The sequence below is a fragment of the Acomys minous genome (genome assembly GCF_964271855.1).
Source record: "Acomys minous genome assembly, chromosome: 1".
Lineage (NCBI taxonomy): Eukaryota > Metazoa > Chordata > Mammalia > Rodentia > Muridae > Acomys > Acomys minous.
In genome coordinates, this window is record NC_140483.1 from 12,868,042 (window position 1) to 12,889,883 (window position 21,842).

The 21,842-nt window shown below is 45.9% G+C and overlaps 1 protein-coding gene and 1 long non-coding RNA gene across 3 annotated transcripts in view; one reads left to right on the forward strand and one right to left on the reverse strand.

The window, feature by feature from the left end:
- The first annotated feature begins 898 nt into the window (after positions 1–898).
- On the forward strand, positions 899–11,934 carry DEGS1 (delta 4-desaturase, sphingolipid 1). Its single transcript, XM_084777964.1, has 3 exons — positions 899–1,161; positions 3,758–4,500; positions 11,459–11,934. Exons 1-3 carry the CDS (start codon positions 1,080–1,082, stop codon positions 11,603–11,605), a joined length of 972 nt encoding a protein of 323 aa, XP_084634090.1. The 5' UTR covers positions 899–1,079; the 3' UTR covers positions 11,606–11,934.
- Positions 11,935–14,446: 2,512 nt separating this feature from the next.
- The window catches only part of LOC311600895, a 64,069-nt gene continuing 56,673 nt past the window's right edge, over positions 14,447–21,842 (reverse strand). For both annotated transcript variants that reach the window (XR_014780396.1, XR_014780397.1), the window contains exon 3: positions 14,447–14,987. This is a non-coding gene — a long non-coding RNA (uncharacterized lncRNA). The remainder of the gene's footprint in view (positions 14,988–21,842) is intronic.

Consider the following 21,842-nt stretch of genomic DNA (forward strand, 5'->3'; position numbering starts at 1 on the left):
TTTTTGTTTTTTGTTTTTCCGAGACAAGGTTTCTCTGTGTAGCCTTGGCTGTCCTGGACTCACTTTGCAGACCAGACTGGCCTCCAACTCACAGTGATCCACCTGCTTCGGTCTCCTGAGTGCGCCACTACATCCGGCTGTACTTGGCTTCTTTAGGAAAGCCATCATGTCTATTAATCCTTGAAATCTTAATTAGCAGTTTCCTTCACTCCCAGGCTCTGGGCCTGAAGCCAGGCCTATAGCCCATCTAACCGACCGACCCACTCTCCAGCAGTTCCTAAGTGAAGAAGTGGGAACGCATTTTGAAATCAAATCTCCCCTACCTCCCGCTGGAAGTGGTGAACGATCGCTTCGTGGTAGACATGAAGATTCATGATTGCGCAACCATCAGTCTAAGGGAACACTAGAACCACAAACTCCACCCCATCTCCCCCTTTCCTTTCTTGACAGCATGGTGAGACAACCCTGAAATTCCACTGGGAGGCAAAGGCTGGATCACCAGGTGGAGGACTGCCTAGTGAGACCCTACTTCAACAAACAAACACAAGCAAAGGAAACAAAGCAAACAGATGGTGGGAGGGGAGGCGGAAGAGATGAACAATAAGAAAAAAAAAAAGAATTTATTTTAATTGCCACACACTCCAAATCTCCAGAAGGCAACCAAACATGGCTCAACAGCTAACTTGCTATTAAAAATTAAACCAAACTTGGGCTCGCTGCCATTTAATCAAGCCGGCGATCTTCTGGACTCTCGGAGAGGTAGACACCCCGAAGTACTCCACCCACGGAGGCGCTAAAGCGAGAACTTTATCCAGCTGCAAGCCTTTTCCTTCCCTTTTCACCTTCTCCCAGGCTTCAGGAGCGAGGGCAAGGCCCGCCGCAGCGGAATCCAGACCCCGCCCATCACCCCCGCAGCCTTCAGAGGCTGCCGGGCCGGGGCGGGTCCGGTGTGGGCGTGGCCTGAAGCCCCGCCCCTGTCCCCGCCACTTACCGACACGAGCCGGGGAACTGTCTGCTGCCGCCACTTCAACGGAGCCCAGACGCGAGCGAGAAGCTGAGCGGGTCTGCGTGTTGCAGCCATGGGGAGCCGCGTGTCACGAGAGGAGTTCGAGTGGGTCTATACGGACCAGCCGCACACCGACCGGCGGAAGGAAATCCTGGGTGAGGACCGGCGCCCCGTTATGTGCGCGCGGCCGTGTGCGGGCCCTGTGCGGCCTCCGGCGCGTGCGCGGTGTGAGCAGGACCTCCGCGGCCCCTTCCAGCCGCTCAGCTGCTCGGCCGCCGGTGCGGGAGAGGCGGCTGCAGCGGGACGCGGGGCGGGCCCGAGGCCGGAGGGATGGGGGCCTGCGCCTCTCCTCCCCGTGCCTTCTCCCCGCCATCCCCGCGCGCCACTGGCTGGCGGTACCCATCGGCCTGTGAGCTGAGGTTACCCCCCGCCCCCGGGTTGGGCGACCCGGACCTGCCGGGTCTTTCCCCACTCGCTTCAGCCGGGCGGTCCGCTGAGCTCAGGGCGTGGTCCAGGGGCATCCCCGGGCCCCCGGGAGCCTCACGTGGTTCTGTAAGCCACAGGCCTAGCGGGGGACCAGCTTCCGGTGACCCGAGGCTTTCCAAACTGGACGACTCTGGTGAGTCTCTATCCCAGTCATCTGCGGGACTAGGCCGATGGAAGGGCGTGCAAGCTTAGCCTTCAAGACTTTAGGACAGGCTGGGCCTGATTTAGCCTGGAGAATATTGGGCGTTTCCGCGTGAAATAAAGTCTCTTATCCCTCGCAGGCTGCCCTTAAGAGTAATGACAAATGGTTGGGTCGAGAACTTTGCATGAATTGATTGCCCAATTCTAGTCTCCATTTCCAGTACTTTGACTGGGCCAGCATTTTGAAAGATGATTGGGTTAAAAGACGGGTTAGATTGCAGCCGACGAATATATATATATATATATTTTTTTTTTTTCTTCCTAGTGCCAAATAGAGATAGAAAGTTTTTGGTTTGGTTGTTGTTATTGCTGTTGTTTTTATCTTTGTTTTTGTAGTTAAAAAAAAAATGAGCTGGGCCCAGTGGTGCACACTTGTAATTCCCTCCTTTGAGAAATTATTCTGTTGATAACGTTCGAGCCTTAAGGATCATTGGCAGTTGTTCGGCACTTTCATTAAATGTCACAGTCTAGACAATTTTACATCTTCATCAACAGTGTATGAAGATTCTGGCTTCTCCACAACCTAGTTACTGCTTGTCTCTGGGTGTGTGGTCATGTGCATGTGCACACACACGGCACAGTGTGCATTGTGGATGTGAAAAGACAACTGTCAGGACTTCTTCCACTTTGTTTTGAGGCAGGGTCTCTCCTGTTTCAGGCTTTGCTGGGCACTCCAGCTAGCTGGCCTGAAAGCTTCCTAGCTTCTGGTGGAGCAGGCTGTGGTCTCATGACCTTGCCTTTTGAGGACTTCAGATGTGCACCATCACACTGTGCTTTTTTTGTTTTGTTTTGTTTTGGTTTTGGTTTTGGTTTTTAGAGGCAGGGTTTCTCTGTGTAGCCTTGGCTGTTCTGGACTCACTTTGTAGACCAGGCTGGCCTCGAACTCACAGCGATGTGACTGCTTCTGTCTCCCAAGTGCTGGGATTAAAGGCCTGCGCCACCATGCCCTGCTCACACCGTGCTTTTTATGTGGGTTTCCTTCCATAGTCTACATACGATTCCTTTATGAAACAGGTGGTTCGCAAATGTGTCTGCCTGCTGGTCAGAGAGTCACCTGCTCTTTTTGATGCTATTATTACTGCAAGGAAGATTTTAATGCAATTCAATTTATCTTTTCTTTTTTCCTGAGCTTTATAATTTTGGTAGACCTACGATCCATGTAGGATGAGTTTTTTTTTTTTTTTGATGTAGAGAAGAGGTCTGTGGTGTTTCAACACCATCCTTTCCTGCTGGTTAGATGAGGGAATTTGTTTTGCTTTGTTTCCTTTTTTGAGACACGATCTCACTGTGTAATCCAGACTGGCCTGGAACTTACTAACTCCCTCAACCTCCTGTATGGTGAAGTTGTAGGTGCCACTAAACTCATTTGGTTTTAAAGTTTTGTGAAAGTTCAAAATAGAATTACTTGAAGGAAGTTGATTGGTCTGAGAGAACCATGAAAATGAGTTTTATGACTTGGAGATCCCAGAAAAACAAATGTTATGTTCTTTCCTGTCTCCGCTGTGCTAATTTGATGGTTTATTTAAGATAAATACGCCTGAGCTTGGGTTAGAGAGATAGCTCAGTGGTTAAGAGCACTTGTTGCAAACTAGAAACGATCATACTGGGTGAGTTAACCCAGAATCAGAAAGACTTACACGGTATACACTCACTTATAACCGGACACTAGCCCAAGGGGCATGTCCCATGAAAGTCTTCACTTACCAGGAGAGTGGATTAGATGTGAGGACATCCTATTGGGACTGTCGGTGAGAGAAATAGTATTATGATTTAGAAAAGGAAAAATCACCGGGCGTGGTGGCACACGCCTTTAATCCCAGCACTCGGGAGGCAGAGGCAGGTGGATCGCTTGCTGTGAGTTCAAGGCCAGCCTGGTCTACAAAGCGAGGCCAAGACAGCTAACGCTACACAGAGAAACCCTGTCTCGGGAAAAGAAAGAAAGAAAGAAAGAAAGAAAGAAAGAAAGAAAGAAAGAAAGGAAAAATCTAATTGCATTAATGATAGTTGTTGAACTCTTCTGTGCTTTTCTTTCCTTCTGATTGGCAGTGTTTTCTTTTCTTACAGCAAAGTATCCAGAGATAAAATCGTTGATGAAGCCGGACTCCAACCTGATCTGGATCATCACTGCAATGTTTCTCTCCCAGCTGGTTGCGTTTTACTTAGTGAAAGACTTGGACTGGAAATGGGTCATATTTTGGTCCTATATCTTTGGCAGCTGCCTTAACCATTCAATGACTCTGGCCATCCATGAGATTTCTCACAACTTCCCCTTTGGCCACCACAAGGCTCTATGGAACCGCTGGTTTGGAATGTTTGCTAACTTTCCTCTCGGGGTTCCGTACTCCATTTCCTTTAAGAGATATCACATGGATCACCATCGATTCCAGGGAACTGATGGCATTGATGTGGATATTCCTACAGATTTTGAGGGCTGGTTCTTCTGTACCACTTTCAGGAAGCTTGTCTGGGTTATCCTTCAGCCTCTCTTTTATGCTTTTAGGCCCCTGATCATCAATCCCAAACCAGTTAGTTTTCTGGAAATCATTAACACTGTGGCCCAGATCACTTTTAACATTATAATTTACTATGTTTTCGGAATTAAATCTTTAGTCTATATGTTGGGAGCCACCATTCTTGGCCTCGGTTTACACCCAATCTCTGGGCATTTTATAGCAGAACATTACATGTTCTTAAAGGGACATGAAACATACTCGTATTATGGACCTCTGAATCTAATCACCTTCAATGTGGGCTATCATAATGAACACCATGACTTCCCGAATGTCCCTGGGAAAAACCTGCCCCAGGTGAGTAAAGAACCTAATGATATTGTAATAAATTAGTCAGGGCTTGCTTTTTGAAAAAGGAATTTAATACATTTTATGAGATTCAAAAAAAGGAGAAAATATATATATATATATATATATATATATATATATTGTGTGTGTGTGTGTGTGTATGTGTGTATCCCCTTTGTCGCCAGCCTCACTTTACTAAGGATTCCCATTTTGTGCTTTGGGTCCTTTGGCTTGGTGGTTATGCTTAGCGGTCACAGGTGTTGGAGTGTTGGAGGAGCTACACCAGAAGCAGAAAACAGCTCCTCCATGCAGGGAGCATCAGTTACTGGAACATTTGCTACTGTTAAACAGTTTTAGTTATTCTTGTGACACACAGGTGAGGTGGCTGCATAGTAGACAGCGTCAGTGTCCATGCTGTTCCCTTCCTTGGTAGGAACTCGCTCTGGACAGCTGGTCTTTCGTGTATTGTGTGTGGAGTAAACAAATGAAGACATTTCAACCTTCATTCTTTTCATCTTTTCCAAATCTGGCTACTCCCTTAACTTCAGTTGTTTTCCTGCTGAATCCTCTCACCAGCCTTTCAATCTTCAAAATGAGTAGCATGGTCAGGCCTTGGTGGAATAAGGCTTTAATCCAGCAGTCTGGAGGCAGAGGCAGGCAGATCTCTGAGTTCAAGGCCAGGTCTACAGATCAAGTCCAGGATGACCAAAGCTACACAGAGAAGCCCTGTTTCAGGAACAAAACAAAACAAAACAAAAAGAAACAACAATAACAAAAAACAAACAAACAAGGCATGCACATGGTGGCGCATGTCTCTAATTCCAGCACTGGGAAGCAGAGGCAGGCAGATTGGATGGGATCGCTGTGAGTTCGAGGCCAGCCTGGTCTACACAGAAAGTCCAGGACAGCTAGGGCTACACAGAGAAACCCTGTCTCTGTGTCTCGAAAAACCAACCAAACAAACAAACAAAGTGAATAGCCTGTTCTGTTAGAAAAAAATAAAAGAGAATTCTAAATAAATGTTAGTTTAAAAAAATAATTTTTTTTTTAAACTTCTATTTTAAAGCTATGATGTATATAAGGGAACCCTAACAGATACTTCAGACTGACCAACACAGTCACATTTTTAAACACTGTTGAAGAATCACATACAACATGATCTCGGTTGTTGCATGTGGTCATTGTTTTGGATCTGGTTAAGAAAAAACTGTAAACTACACTGGCTCAATGGGTAATCCATACCATAAAAAAATATGGGTTAAGGTTGGATTTCCCAGGTGTAGTACTGATAGAGTTTTGTAAGAAAAGTGTCCTTTGGAAATATATGTTGCAGTATTTGGAGTTGAAATGCAGGGTTTTGTTGCCACATACTCAGGAAGAAATCGGGTTTGTTACACACATAGTCCACTTGCAAAGTAAGTGTGTCCAAGGGCTAATGAGGAAACTTGAGGGCTCCTTTTATTATCCTCTTAGCTTTTCAGTTAGGGAGAGAACAGCACCCATGTGTCTGGAGACAACTTTGAAGAGGGGTACATGGTGGTGTTAGTCCCCAGCCCCTTAGTGTCACTGCTGGTATACTAGCAGACGTAATCTGGCAGCCCATGTCCCTCTTCTGTGACTAGGGAATAGAGTTCTTGTTATTTTCCACAAAGGATCATGATTTAAGAAGAATCAGTGTATCAGTGACTACTTACTTCCTGCTTTTCTGTGGTATCTTCTTACCCCTTTGTTTTTTGTTGTTGTTGTTTTGTTTTGTTTTTTGGGTTTTTGAGACAGGGTTTCTCTGGGTAGCCTTGGCTGTCCTGGACTCGCTTTGTAGACCAGGCTGGCCTCAAACTCAACAGCAATTCGCCTGCCTCTGACTCCCGAGTGCTGGGATGAAAGGCATGCGCCACCACCCCAGGCGGGCCTTACCCCTTTGTTAAATTAATAAAGTGTGAACAGTCCTTGAGTTAGAAAACCCTGCTGTGGAGGAATGTCTTGAGTGGATGTAACAACTGTCAGTAAAGTGGTGTTTAACCAATAAGCTGGGCAGAAGGACAGGAAGCGGAAGGCGGGACTTCCTGGAGAGGGGGCGGGGCCAAGTTTCACTGTTGAGGGGGGAAGAGAAATGGCCAGAGGATCAGAGAGTAGTTTGTTTATATTAGTTTACAAGTAGATTTGTATCAGGTTAGATTCTGCCCAGCATAGTGCTAGTTTCAGACTAAGTACATTTCAGACTCTCAGTTATTAGCCATCTTAGGCCAAACTGATACAATTTACTGTAACAAATTGGCACCCAATACATTTAGTGTATTCACACCCTTTAAAAAAAGATACCTTGTTATAGTTTGGTGGGGGGAATAGACTGCTATGGTTCCTCTCCAACTCATTATGGCAGAAGGCTCTTGGATCCTTTTTGACCTTGGCTTTTGTTGTTCAAGGAGAAAGGCAGAAAGCTGAGAGATGCCAGGCTAAGTTACCAACAATGAGAAGGGAAGAAGGAACCAAACTCTTTTCCAAAAAGTTGATAACGGCTGAAATTCAGAACTTATTAGCTGCAAGGTCTGGAAAGGGTCCACCTACACAAATTAGCAATAACTTACTGAAGCCTAATTTGGCACAACTGACCCAATACTTAGAATTTTTTTGTTAACTCTTGAATATTACTTGAGATTTTTGTAGATTTTGACTAGATTGAATGAAATATTTGTGTAGGGCAGTGGTGGCACATACCCTTAATCTTAACACAATAGACAAAAAGACAGGTTGATCTCTGTGAGTTCTAGACCAGCCTGGTCTCCATTGGGTATGACTCCTGCCCCAACCCCCCCCCAGCCCCCACTGATAAGTTACTTGCAAAAACAGCCTAGGATTTAAACCAACTGACACATTTTTCATTGACAAACATGCAAACTGCATGCCTCCCACGTTGAAAGCCTTTATGTGCTGAGTTGAGGTGTCACTGCTCTGGCAGCCGCCTTATCCCTCTAAACATGAGCTATTTTCATGGGGGACAGGTGGCGGTCACACCAGCTGCAAAAAGACACCAAGGACTTACAGGTGACAAAGTACACATCAGTGTAGCTAGGTCCCCAAGACTCAAAGGCTAAAATTCATATACTTAAAAGGATAACCTTAATGCTTTTTCTTTTTCTCAGGGCAACCAGCTTGTCTCTAAAACGGGATACATTTTCTCGGGAGACGGACAGCAGCCTAGCCTATCCATCAGACACCATAGAGCCTAGAGAAGGACATTTAGTTTAAAAGGTGGAAGTGTCCACCCCCTATGGAGAGGAGGGGTGAGACAAAACTACCTGAAACAAATGTAAAAACCCAGGTACAAGACGCCTGAGGTATGCATAAACTCTAAAATGGGAGTTTATGTAAGTGTGAAAACCTAGGTACCAGATACCTAGGGTGTGCATAAACTCTAAAATGGGAGTTAATGTAACTGTGAAAACCCAGGTACCAGATACCTAGGGTATGCATAAACTCTAAAATGAGAGTATAAAGTTTAAAAGGTGAAAGCATCGATCCCCAATGGAGAGAAGGGATGAGACAAAAACACCGTCAATAAATGTAAAAACCCAGGTACAAGATGCCTAGGGTATGCATAAGTTTATTTAAGGCCTAATGCCTCTTCTTTTCCTCACGGCAACCTGCTTGTCTCTAAAACGGGATACATTTTCTTGTGAGACAGGTAGCAGCCTGACCTACACATCAGGTGCCACAGAGCCTAGAGAAGGACATTTAGATCCATACAATCTTGTTTTGTTTTCAGTTAAATAATGATTGTATGTTCTTTGATAATGGTAATATTATGCTTCCTCTTTGAAAGAGGTCAAAATAAAACAGACTTGAATGGAAGGGAGACTGATAACTTAAGTCAGTTTATACATACATGAATTCAAACTACAGAACCAGCCTCGATTGTTCTGTGCATCCTGCACACCTCGTGCATTTATAGTGTTAGAACTATATAGTGCTTGTGAGAAATTATATATTTTCAGAACAAAAGTACCAGACACTGATGCTGGATCAGACCTGACAGGATGCATCCTCCAGCATGCAGAGATGCTGACATCCTGCATTCCTCATGTTCCATCCACAAGTGCTTCGGTTGCCGTTCATCATCGGAACAGAACAGCTCCCAGGACAGCTTTGAAGAAAGCTCCTGATTCCAGTTGGTCCAGCATTTCAGACCGTCCCACACAGGACTTTTATTAAGCCTGAATTTTTCAACATTTAGAGACTGGGCCACAAATGCTATCTCTAACTTGTTTAACCATTTTCCCAGTTTTATTTGGGCCCCTGCATAGGATTATTTGTCCCAAGTCAGCCTGAAGAAGCCTTAAAAAGAGAATGCTGTCCCATTTCCCTTGAAGGTTGGGGGGAGTTGGGTAAGGTTTTGGACTATGGATGTTTATCTTCATTGGGAATTGGTTGTATTGTTGGTTTTATTCAGAGAGAGAATGAGGTTGGACTCAGGGATTTTCCCGGGGAATATAGAAATATATAAGAATGATAGGACCAAAGGTAGATTATTGAATCTACTCTTCAACGTAAGGCCTTAATTGTTACTCACAAGGCTATTTTTAATTCATTGGTATAGAATATTAGATACTGATGTAAAATAAGTTTATTTTTAGTTCATTGTACTATTCAATTTTATCACAAGAATATATATCCTAGGTTCAATAGATAAGGTAAAATATTTAGATAAGGTCTTCAGAAACCTCAGAGGCATTTAAAGAATTTTTATTGTTTTGAGGATTCTTTGAAAATGAGACAGGTTGACTCCTGGCAACACCCAGCCTGCCTCAAAGAAGGTAATGAGCATCGAGGAACCTACATATGGAGATGGCTTTAGATGTGGCAAACCAGCCACTAGGCAAACATGTCCTTGTTTTCTGCCACAGACAGAATTCTGCCTGAAATGGGCAAGCTTGGATGCAGGTGGAGTTGATGGCCAAACTCTGCCCAGACAGGGTAGGCAAGTCCTCAATAGTCCCTGCTTCACAAATAATGCCTCTCAGATATATTGGGCCAGTGTGTTAAAGAGTTTTGAGTTACTGTTAAGGCAGCAAAGTGTCTCTGTCATTTTTTTTTTTAAGCTGCTAACCTCCACTTCCTATTTACTCAGCTAATTAATTTTATTCCTGCTCAAGTCTCTGATGGGGTTGAAGACAGCGCAACATTATGAGTATAAGATAAATATAACGATTGTTTTGTGGTTCTTGTGTATGAATATTGTGTATTGGTGTAATGATATAAATGTATAGGTAAAAAGTTTTTTATTATTAGACTAAAAAGGGGAATTGTGGAGGAATGTCTTGAGTGGATATAACAACTGTCAATAAAGTGGTGTTTAGCCAATAAACTGGGCAGAAGGACAGGGAGTGGAAGGCGGGACTTCCTAGAGAGGGGGCGGAGCCGAGTTTGACAGTTGAGAGGGGGAAGATAGATTACAGGGGAAGAGAAATGGCCAGAGGATCACCAGATTGGCAAGTGCTTGGGATATATGTATGTTAGGAGGTTTAGAGTAGTTTGTTTATGTTAGTTTACAAGTAGATTTGTGTCAGTTTAGATTCTGCCCAGCGTAGTGCTGGCAGCGTTAAAGTACGTTTCAGACTCTGTGTCAGTTATTAGCCATCTTAGGCTGAACCGATAGAATTTACTGTAATGCCCTGTCTTTCCTGTTCCTAATAAGATATATGCCTATGAGGAATTCTGTTTGCTCAATAACTAAGTACCTGACATTTATTACACAGTCCCTATGTAGTATTGATATTTTAATGTCTTAAAAGGTTATGCAGTTTTAATAACTTTGCTGCTCACAGGCGTATTTTATTTTAAAATTTAATTTATGTGTATGTACATTTGCAAATATGTATGTGTATCATGTGCATGCCTGGTGCCCTCAAAGGCCAAGGTTGTGTGGAGCCTCGAACTGGAGTTACAGGTGGTTGTGAGGCGTCTTCTGGAAGGGCATCACGTGCTCATAGCCACTGACCATCTTACCAGCCCCAACACAAAACATTTTTTAAGCATGCATTTTTTAATTTGTTCACAACTTTGTAAGAATCTCAGACATTGACTGTGGTGGCACACACCTTTAATCCCAACACTCAGGGAGGCAGAGGCAGGTGGAGCTCTGTGAGTTCGAGGCCAGCCTGGTCTACAAAGCGAGTCCAGGACAGCCAAGGCTAACACAGAGAAACTCTGTCGGGGCTGGGGAGGAAGAACCACAGACATCAAATTTTAGTATGTGAAGTGGATACACGGCTGCCAAATGCCAAATTCCCTAGGTGTTCTCTCTCTCTCTCTCTCTCTCTCTCTCTCTCTCTCTCTCTCTCTCTCTCTCTCTCTCTCTCTCTGGTTTTTCGAGACAGGGTCTCTCTGTGTAGCCTTGGCTGTCCTGGACTCACTTTGTAGACCAGGCCGGCCTTGCACTCACAGGGATCCACCTGCCTCTGCCTCCCGAGTATTTGGATTAAAGGCGTGCACTACCATGCCTGGCCCTTCCCTAGGTTCTCTTAATTTTTAGTATTACAAATTTGATTTTCTTTCTTTCTTTCTTTCTTTCTTTTTTAACTTTGTTTTTATAATGTCTATTGTTCATGGGCTCCTTGTGTTAATGATGATTATTAGTGCATTTTCAGTCTCAGGAGTGTCTTGACTCAAATGTTTATCCAGGCTTCAAACTGGCTCTGTCATTTTAAGATTTGGGATGCTAGTATCTTCTGTTCCATTTGCTAAGTAACCTGATTGCTGCTGGCTTTACCCTCAGTTCACTGTGGACTGTGACGAGCGTGCATGTGATCTGTAGACCGTCCTTACTCATGAAGAACTGCAGGAGCCTGAAGCACCATGAGCGAAGGCGTTGCCCACTGGCTGGCTTGGGGTTTGGTGCTTCTGTCTGTGTCAAACACTCACCTGTCATCCTGAGGCCTCAGTAACACTCCCTGTGTTTGTTTCCTTCCAGGTGAGGAAAATAGCAGCTGAATACTATGATAATCTCCCCCATTACAACTCCTGGATCAAAGTACTGTATGATTTTGTGATGGATGACACAATAAGTCCCTATTCACGGATTAAGAGGCCTCCAAAAGGGAATGAGGTTCTGGAGTAAATATCATCACAGCCAAACACGTTCCTCTCCAAAGCTTCATAATAGCTGATAAAGTGGACTTTCTGCCTTGTTACACTTACAGTCGGCGATGCTCAGAAGCTGCACTGGCATAATTTCCACCTAGGGTGTCGTGGTACGAGAATGATCAGCCTCAGACAGCCCGACTCCTGCGCTCGCTCACCTGTACTCATGCGTTGTATTACTGTTACTGAGGATGCCTTCACTCGTGTCTGTCATACTATAAACATATTATAAAAAGCTTATGTTATTTTTCACTATAAAGTTTTACCTTATTAAACACCTAATAAACTGAACTGCTAATCACAGTATATTAATTTTCATTGCATTATTATATTTCATTAATTATATGCTCTAGTTACCATGATGTTAGGGGGAACTTTAAATTTTCATTCAGAAGTTTTATTTTGTTAAAGGCTTGTGTTGTGTAACTTTCCTCTGGATTCAAGCATATTCCTGGGGTGGGGGGTGGGTGGGGGGAGGGGAGGAAGGCCTGTAAGACTCATGGAGTTGATGGAGTTGTGCATCACAAAATCCCTCCTTAAGGCTCCAAACGCAGTGAGCCTTTAGTGAGTCCAACAGGAGCTCCAAGGATGCAGATGCCACTTCTGTGAGTGTGCTGCCCACCCTGGGCTGGGCATTTTTTAATGAAGCTGCCTTTGAGTAGCTGGCAATCCTGTAAGTGATCCAAGTAAACTGACTGGTGTCCCAAGCTAACCCTAGGTGAGATCACTTCTTCACTGTCCCTGGTACGCCAACTGATACCAATAGGCATTTGGTTTGTCATTTTCCCTGGAGAAGTCGTATAAGCAGAAAAGGTTGAGGTGAAAATTTCTTTCTCTATAAATTACTGAGGGTTTTTTGTTTTGTGTTGTTTTTCTTGCTCTGTAGACTAGGCTGGCCTTGAACTCAGAGATTTACCTGTCTCTGCCTCCTAGGTTCTGGGATCAAAAGTGTGCACCGCTGTTGCCACCACCACCACCACCACCATCTGGCAAGTTATTAATTTTTACTATCATCCATGTCACCTAAATTGGACACTGCTGGGCCTGAATAAAGCCTTTACTAAATTTAACCATACCCAGATTCAACGTGCTCTTTCAACTGCATTGACTCTCAGCCTTGGAAACAGCTAATAGACCTTGTGTTGTGCTTTTCTGTGGAAGCACGGTGGGCTGGTGGTGGTGGTGATGGTGGGTAGCTGGCCTCTGGTAGCTGTGTTATTAAGACCAGCAGCCCTGGTTACCTCAAAAGTGTCTCTGGAGGAAGTGCAGCATAATGAGGGAAGATAGGAATGTCAGCCATATTGTTAACGGGTGTCCCGACAGCCAGATGCCTCTGGGATTGGCAACCCTTGACACTCCTACTGTCACCCATCAAGTGTTTCTTCTCCTTTTCTGATCTTCTCTCAGAGGAACTGTAACTCTTGTCAACTCTATCTATTCAAGAGATTACTAAGTGGGGCAGGAGGAAGGCTGGGCCCTGGAACCAAGACCTGAGAGATGGTTCAGCGGCTGCAGCACATTTCTGTTCCTCATCGAGGTTTCAAGGCTTAAGCCAGGCTTCCCTGCCCCAGCCCTACTCCATAGCAGGCCAGGAGCCACTCCCCAGTGACTACTTCCTTCATGGCTCTGAACGTGTTGTAAAAATAGCTTTGGGAGGCTGGAGAGATGGCTCGGAGGTTAAGAGCACTGTCTGCTCTTCCAGAGGTCCTGAGTTCAATTCCCAGCAACCATATGGTAGCGCATAACCATCTAATGAGATCGGGTGCCCTCTTCTGGCAGGCAGGCACACAAGCAGGAAGAGAACACTGTATGCATAATAAATAAATCTTAAAAAAAAAAGAAAAGAAAAAAGAAAAGAAAAAGAAAAAGAAAGAAAAGCTTTGTTAACTCTTGGTAACTCCTGAAGAGAGAGCAGATGACAGCTGCCTGTGTTCTCCAAACTGAGCAAGCCCAGGGCTAGACTGGAGTCTTGGTTAAAGGAGTGAAACTGAAGTCCTGAGACTTTGTATGGCCTTTAGATAAATGCAGTCTCTAAGGGTTAAATCTAATATCTAAATTTAAACCAAGGGATGTTTGAGAATCCTTTTCACTGTTTGCCATCCAGCTATTATCTTTCATTTACTCTTGTTTGCAGTGCTGGGATGGAGCCCAAGGCTGTGTGCATGCTAGTCAAGCACTGCTGAGATACTTTCCCCGACTCCATGCTGCCTCACTAACATCTCAGCCTCTCTGTCTGTCTCCCTATACATAGGGCTGCCTCAATTCAAAGTCTACAACTTTATAGAAAGAATTTTATAACAAATATCATTTTGAAAATTCAGAGACTTCCTCCAAATTAGTCTAATATGTGTATGTGTGTATATGTATACACACACACACACACACACACACACACACACACATATATATATATATATATATATATATATTTTTTTTTTAAATCAAGTTAGCCACTCAAAAGTAACAACACAACAGGGCCAGCAGTGGTTGTATTTGCAACTTTTGAAATCCACAATGTTTTTCTGCATTCTCTTGGTCAAGAAATGCTACCTTAAAAGTCAGAAAAGGAGGAGTTCGTGGTCTAGAGTTCAGGTGTTGTTTTGTTTTGTTTTTAATGTGCACTGGTGTGGTTTTGCTTGCATATATGTCTGTGTGAGGGTTTCAGATCCCTTGGAGCTACAGCTACAGATAGTTGTGAGCTGCCATATGGGTGCTGGGAATTGAACCCTGGCCCTAAGCCATCTCTCTCCAGCCCTAGAGCTCAGGTTTAAACAAACCTCTTTTTTTTTTTCAGAGTTGCTTAGACATATGATTTTATAGGCACAACTTGGCACAGCTTAGTTTATTTCAGATGGTCTAGTTGCCATGTTGGGGAAAGAAGCCAAACAGGTATAACAAATAACAAACAGCCCAGTTTGCCAAGGACCAAATGTCCCAGCTCAAGATGTTCTCTTCAGGCCTGGAAGGTAACCCTTCCTTGCTCAGCTCAGGCCAGGAAGAGCCCTTGAGTGCAGTCCTTGACTTGTCAGCGCAAGAACAGCAAAGAAAAACAAGATTGAGCCAGGTGTGGTGGCGCACACCTTTAATCCCAGTGCTCAGGAGGCAGAGGCAGGGGGAATCACTGTGAGTTCGAGGCTAGCCTGGTCTACAAAGCAAGTCTAGGACAGCCAAGGCTAACACAGAGAAACCCTGTCTTGAAAAACCAACCAAACAAACAAACCAAAAACAAACAAGAAAAACAAGATCAGGTAGCATGGATGACAGGGGCAGCTACTTCCTCCACGCTCAGCTCATCTGTCACTTCAGCTTGGAGACTAGAGAAAGGCCTCTGGTCTTCATCACTGCAGAGGTGCAGGTTCCTATGGAAACATCAGAGTTTTAGATTGACAAACTGGACCAATAGCAAGATCAATGAGAGCTGAGCCAGGCAACAGCAGTCAGCACACACACACACACACACACACACTTAGAACACTCACAGTTGTGCCAACTTCTCCAGGACTTCCTCACCCGGCAGTCCTGAAATTTGATACCCAGCCTGGCAACCACTAAGTCATATTGCTTGTTTCTATGACTTTGACATAGGTTTTTTTTTTTTTAGATGGGAAAACTTTTAACTTTGTCTCTGTGTCTAACAGATGGAGCTTGTTACACACACACACACACACACACACACACACACAGTAAGAAAGAGAAGTAGTAGTGGGGGGGTAGGGAGGGGTTGGAGTCACAACCTCCCAAGCTACAGGTAATAATCTCAATCAACACCCTGGTGCATTTTCCCTCCACATGTGCAGAGGTCTGTGGCAGCTCTTATTGTAGACAGGAGGTAGGGGAAATGCTCACTAGCATCAGGACCCTGTGCCCTCTTCTGAGCTCAGGGCTGAGCTGTGGGTTTAGAAGCCAGGCCTCCATATTTAAGGCCAATAGTAAAAGATTTTAAAGCTGGATCCTGATTTATGTTTATGCCTTCCTTGTAGCTCATAGCCACATGATTTGTTTATTTATTTCTATAGGCTTTTAAAAAATATATATGTAAAGGGTTTCACATCCTGCAGATTAACCTTGAAGTGCTCTTCCCACATTTACCTCTACAGTGCTGTGATTATAGGCATGTGCTACCATGCCTGCCTTTGTTAGATTTGCTCACTTAAGAGCCCAAATGCTGAGGTAAAGCAAGCTCAGGGAGAGGCAGCCCTGCAGCCGCTGGCTCCTCCTTTTCCCAGATCCTCTTCCCACTCCCTTCCTCAGCCTGTACCAGCCCCAGCAGTTTCTCTTTGATCCACACACCCAAGACTGCCACATGGCAGAGCCGCCTCAGCCCCTCCTGCATGGACCCTGGACCAAGTCCAAGACAGCCAAGTCCCTTCCCTGCACCCAGCTCTCAGCTCAGAGGCCAACTTTTGGAGGAAGCTTTCCCTAAGCAAACTGTCTGACTTTCGCTTTCACCCATGGCAACCAGGCTATGAATTAACTGGGGATGGAGCATTAACGCTGTGGGCAACTGGGAGGGTGGGTGGGGGGGGAAGGGGGGGAGGGCTGGAGCCACTGACATTCCCGGGACAGTAAAAGAACAGTGCTACTTTGAGGTTTTTCACAGAGTTACACATTTTCAATCTGAGAGTGTTTCCCTCAGATTGACTGAAGACAGAGCTTGTATAGGCCAAGCCGGCTTTGAACTAGCTATGTAGTCCAAGATAACGTTAAACTTCTGTTCCCGTCTCTACCTCTGGAGAGCTAGTATTGCAGGCATGTGCCATCATACTCGATTTTATGCAGTGCTGGGGAACCAGCTCAGGGCTTCATACATGCTAGCTTTGCACACTGCCATCCAAGCTACAGCCTGCATTCCAAGACTCTTTTTTAAAAAAAAAAATCCTCTGAGGAACGTGGAAGGAGACACAGGTTCACCAAGCCCCGCCTCTCTCCGCTGAGTAGTCACCCTGGGGATACTTCTGGTGTGCTGTAGGGGCAAGAGTACAGACATCCCTGAAGCAAAAAACGAAATCCAGGAAGAAGTCTGGACTAAAGGTCACTGTCCTGGGTGAGTTTGACCAGAATCTGCTGTGCTTCTCAGTGGTGTCACATCACCACACCCATGTCAGATTTAAGAAAAACAAACAAACAAACAAACAAAATCTATGCCCACCCAAAAGTCCACCTTAAAAGAAAAACCCACAATCATGACAAATGTAAGGTTTAAGGTATAAATATTATTTGGGCAGAGTGACAAACGAAAGAGGGAAAGCCGGGAAAGGTCTGCGGCCTTGCCTGCTCTTGCTGATAAATTGGCTTAGTGTGGGGAGCTGGGGGTAGGGCAGATGGCTGGGGCGCCCTCTAGAGAGCCACTCAGGAACTCAAGGAAGAGTAGCTCAGTTCTCTTTGGCTAATTTGTGGAAAATTCACAGAAAGGCAGCAAAAAAAAAAAAAAAAGTATACAAGTTACCCACAATCTACTTCAAAGGTGACTACTCTGAACATCTTGTGGCATTTGGCCCCCAAGGATATCTCTCATCAGATGAGTTGGGGTGACTTCTGTCTGTTATCTACACAAACACGATTCAAGTTCCCCTGTGGCCCTGCCGTATCCACCTCGTGTGACCTCAGGATGTGAAAGGGGGCTCAGGTGGTGACCTCTGGCTGCCCCGCCCCTGCCCCCCCCCCCCCCCCCGAGTGTTTCAGCCTTGCAGGAGGTGAGCCCAGGCAGCACACGACCTGCCTTTCAGTGACCTGCCTTCATGTTTTGGCGCCTGTGGTCATAAGAACGAGTGATAGGAAGAAGTTGTCCCATTTATTGGCCAGTTTTGCGTTATTCACAGCATGATCACGCCGTCTGATTTCACTGTTTTTTTTTTTTAATTCATTTTCAACTGCCAGCTTTCAAAGCCACATTGCTAAGCTGTGACAAACACCTTTGGCCTCAAGGTTACTTACTTTTTTCCCTCTCAAGAACTTGTCGGTACTTCAGACTGCTAGAAACCACCTGCCCTTGACTTAGGCTGCACAAGTGCCTGGAAGGTCACCTTCTGACACCTCAAGGCAAAACCCGACACCCTTGGAATACAATAACACTGCCATTTCCTATATGTGCCTCACAGGGAAGAGCTGTGGAGTTTAACTGCAAACATGCTGGCCACCAACACAAGTGGACGCCACCCAACCCACCCTCCACCCCTACCCCCACCCCACCCCACCCCCACCCCCACCCCCACCCCACCCCTACCCCCACCCCCACCCCCACCCCCACCCCACCCCTACCCCCACCCCCACCCCCACCCCACCCCTACCCCCACCCCCACCCCACCCCCACCCCTTTTCTTTGGTCAGGAAAAGATCTCACCACACAGCCCAGTCCAACCTTGACTACTCTTCTCGCAGACACCACTTTTCCCTTCCTGCCCCACCTCTGCGTAGCAGCCACCCTCAGCTTCTCCACGCCTTCTTCGCAGCACGTACCACCAGTTACACTCGCTACATTTCATGTATGTGTCTGTACCTAGCTATACATACATTCACTGTTATCTTCCTCTCTCCGCCCTCCTGGGGGAAAACAGCCCATCAGAGAGGAACTCTGCCTCTGTGCCTGGCTCTAGTGCGGCCAAGTGCCTCAGCGGCCACTCAATAAATATTTGTTGAACAAACTAATGGAATCTCTCCTCCCTCTTAACAATGGTGTCTGACCGGCTTCTATACTCAATTTATAGGCGGACTCTGAACTCAAAATTACAATAGTATGCCCTGGTGATATATATATATATATTTTTTTTTTTTTTTTTTGAAGATTTGAATCACCTGAAGTGGAGGGGGCTTCATTTTAACTTGCCACCTGAATGCTCTGGATTCTAGTGTGTGTGTGCTGGGGGAGGGGATGAAATTCTTCAAGGGAGCAAAAGTCACTCCAAAGTGTCTCCAGATGTGTCACGTGCTAAGTGGAAGCACAGAGGGTTCTTGGCCTTTGCCCCTTGTATTTCCACCTCTCACTAGCACATGCTTCCTGCCAGGACCACTCTGAACACTTAAAACAAACCAAACAAACAAACAAAAACAACAGGGCCTCTCTAGGTAGCCTTGGCTGTCCTGGACTTGCTATGCAGACCAGGCTGACCTTGAACTCAGAGATCCTTCTGCCTCTGCCTCCCATGTGCAGGGATTAAAGGCATGGGCCACTGGCACCTGGCCGACTCCCGACATTTCAAGGTCTCTCTTTCTATCCCTTCTGTAGGAAACAACAGCAAAAACACCTGCAATGATCACACCAGGAATATTTCATTGCAATGTGTTGACTCACCAAGGAGCCAGCTGTGCGGACTGCCTTACAGACTTGGCTGCAAGGGAAGGAAAAGCCAATCAGGAAAGAAAAGGCGGGACATGTGGGCACAAACCCCACCGAGTGTATTTTGTACTGAGGTAGACACCGATGGGCACCTGCATCCCACTTGTTCTTGAAAGCGAATCGGCTGTTCAGTGAGTCAAGGCTGGCAGGCAGCCAACTTTCACAAGCTGGGTGTTTCCCTTCTAATAGGCTGGGACTTGAAAGGGCGGCCCCAAATGAGCCAGATAATTTAGGAGACGCTTGCTTCTGTGTTCAGCCCTTCTTTTAGCAAGAAGTTTTAGGACTATTTTCCAGAAGTAACCTTCAATTCAAAAATGCTTTTATTGTGAACTATAAACACCAAGAGCCGCAGATGTGTGTGTGTGTGTGTGTGTGTGTGCGCGCGCGCGCACGCGCGCGAGTGTGCGTGCAAGTACGTGCAAGGGAGAGTGATAGTAAGGTGAAGGCCAATGCCTACAGAAACAGAGAGGTACTGGAAGATCCTGGGGCTCACCACGTCCTCCATGTGGACACCCAAATGATACCCCTCCCCTGACTTGGCTGCTGACAACTCCCTAGAATTTCTTTTTGAATCATGGATCTTTGTGGCAATCTCTACAAAATATATCGTTGAACTTTGAAAAGCTGAACGTGAGACATAGGCTTGACTTGGTGAGGAAACAATGACGAGACTCCCACTGAACGCCAGGTACCAGGACGGCTGGGTGGAATGCTGCCAGGTTTCGAGTCCCACGGCATTTGGGGCTCCCCCCAAAGGGTTCGCACCACAGGGAGCGCCGCTTTTCCACAGAAAGACTTGGTCAAAGGTCAAAAACTACCTTGGGTTTTCTTACTCAACACTGAGACACTGAAACAATTGCTTGATGGAACACCAGTGTCCTCGGGTGCTTGGAGAAGCAGGCTGTGTGTGCACCAGACACGTCCGAACACTTTGCATCACACACCAAGACTGCCAGTTGCCTGGTGACCATAACTTTGGACAACCAGGGCTGGACTCAGGGTCTTTGGAACTGACTCCCCATTTTTTTGGGTGGGTGGGGATACAGCTGTGCCCCTGAGCTCCTCCAGTTCTGTGACACCCTCTGTCTTTTCCCTCAGTTCACTTCCTCATTTAGATAAAACACTATCTCCCGTGGTTTCTTCAGATGAGCTGGTGAGATAAGGGATAGTCACAGTTGCCAGAGTGCATCCGCTGGGTTCTTGCTGCTGCGGACTGGTCTCCCCCGCTTCCCTCCCCCCCCCCCACCAACCCTCAGGACTCAGAGGAAACCATCAAAGTGGACAGAGTCTCAGAAAATAAGGAGGGTCAAGAATTGAGCCTGGAGTAATTTATGTCAGGGCTGGCTGGCCAGTGGGTGCTGTATTGGAGAGCCCATGTGTTTCAGGCAATACAGGTGAAGATGAAAGGTACTTGTGTAGTGCTGATCACAAAAGTGTTCCGGCTAAGAACGGGGTCCCATTCTTGGGCCCCTGTGCTCCCTGACAGTAACATACAGGATGCTGGAAGGCATTTCTGAGTACTGAACATGCTGGGGGTGCTAAGTAGCAGCAACTCTGCATCCCTGCCCACACCTGTCAGCCCTCTCACTATCTAGGTACTGTACTCTGAGCTGCCCTGTATGGTCTGAGACAGACATCAGGAGCCACAGCCTGTGTGTCTGGTCCTACTTCTTTCAGACTGCACATCGAAGACTGGGAAAACACCCTGCATAGCAAGGAGACAGCAAAACAAAAGTAGCAGGTAACTGGGCCCAAATTCCCACGCCTGGGCATCATTATTGTGTGTACCTGGGCAGGCCACTATCTGGGTCCTGGGGTATAGTCTCATCCTTAAATTGGAAGAGCGGGGGTCTCTGGAGTTTTCTATTGTCTTGGTTTTTGTTGTTTGTTTGTTTGGTTTGGTTTGGTTTGGTTTGGTTTTTTGAGACAGGGTTTCTCTGTGTAAACTTGGCAGTCCTGGAATTTGTACTGTAGACCAGGCTGGCCTCGAACTCACAGAGATCCACCGCCTCTGCCTCCCAAATGCTGGGATTAAAGGCGTGCGCCACCACCATACAGCCTCAGTTTTCTACTGTCAAGGGACGTCAGCTATGATGTCTGGGGATCCTGGGGAAGCTTTTCATTTTGGACATTTCCTTCTCTTTCTCTCTCTCTCTCTCTCTCTCCCTCTCTCTCTCTCTCTCTCTCTCTCTCTCTCTCTCTCTCTCTCTCTCTCTCTCTCTGTGTGTGTGTGTGTGTGTGTGTGTGTGTGTGTGTGTCTACACTTGTAGAAGCCAGAGAACAACTTGCAAGAATTGGTCCTCTCAACACCATGTGGGTCCTGAGGATCAAAGTTCAGGTGAAGACCTTTACCCAATGAGCTATCTTATTGGTCCTGAACCTGGGGACACTTAAGCTGAGCCACCAAGGCCCCACCTGGAGAGTCTGATGTAATGGGTCAGCTATGAGGTCTCAGTGAACCCTCAGTAGATTCTTGTGTCACACAACAAAGAAATGCTGACACACAGATGATTTTAGGACTCTTGCAGCATTTTCATTCAGCAGCTCCCTCGAGAAGACAGGTGAACTGCAGGCAACACACTGCAGACTGCAACACTGCTAGTTAACACTATTTTTGGTTTTGGTTTTGTTTCGAGACAGGTTTTCTCTTTGTAGCCTTGACTGTCCTGGAACTCACTCTATAGATCCGCCTGCCTCTGCCTCCTGAGTGCTGGGATTAAAGGCATGTGCCACCATGCCCAGCTCCATCTTTTTTTTTAATTGAAAAAAAATTGTGTTCTATATATTTTTATCATATTTCCCTTCCATACACTCTCCACTTCTCTATCCATCTAACTTTATGTTCTTTCTCTCCATCTTAAAAAAAAAGACAAAAAAAGAA

Coding starts and splice junctions, on each gene's coding strand:
- DEGS1 (XM_084777964.1), top strand. CDS start 1,080: ATGGGGAGCCGCGTGTCACGAGAGGAGTTCGAGTGGGTCTATACGGAC. Junction 1,162..3,757: donor CCGGCGGAAGGAAATCCTGG/GTGAGGACCGGC, acceptor CTTTTCTTACAG/CAAAGTATCCAGAGATAAAA. Junction 4,501..11,458: donor CTGGGAAAAACCTGCCCCAG/GTGAGTAAAGAA, acceptor GTTTCCTTCCAG/GTGAGGAAAATAGCAGCTGA.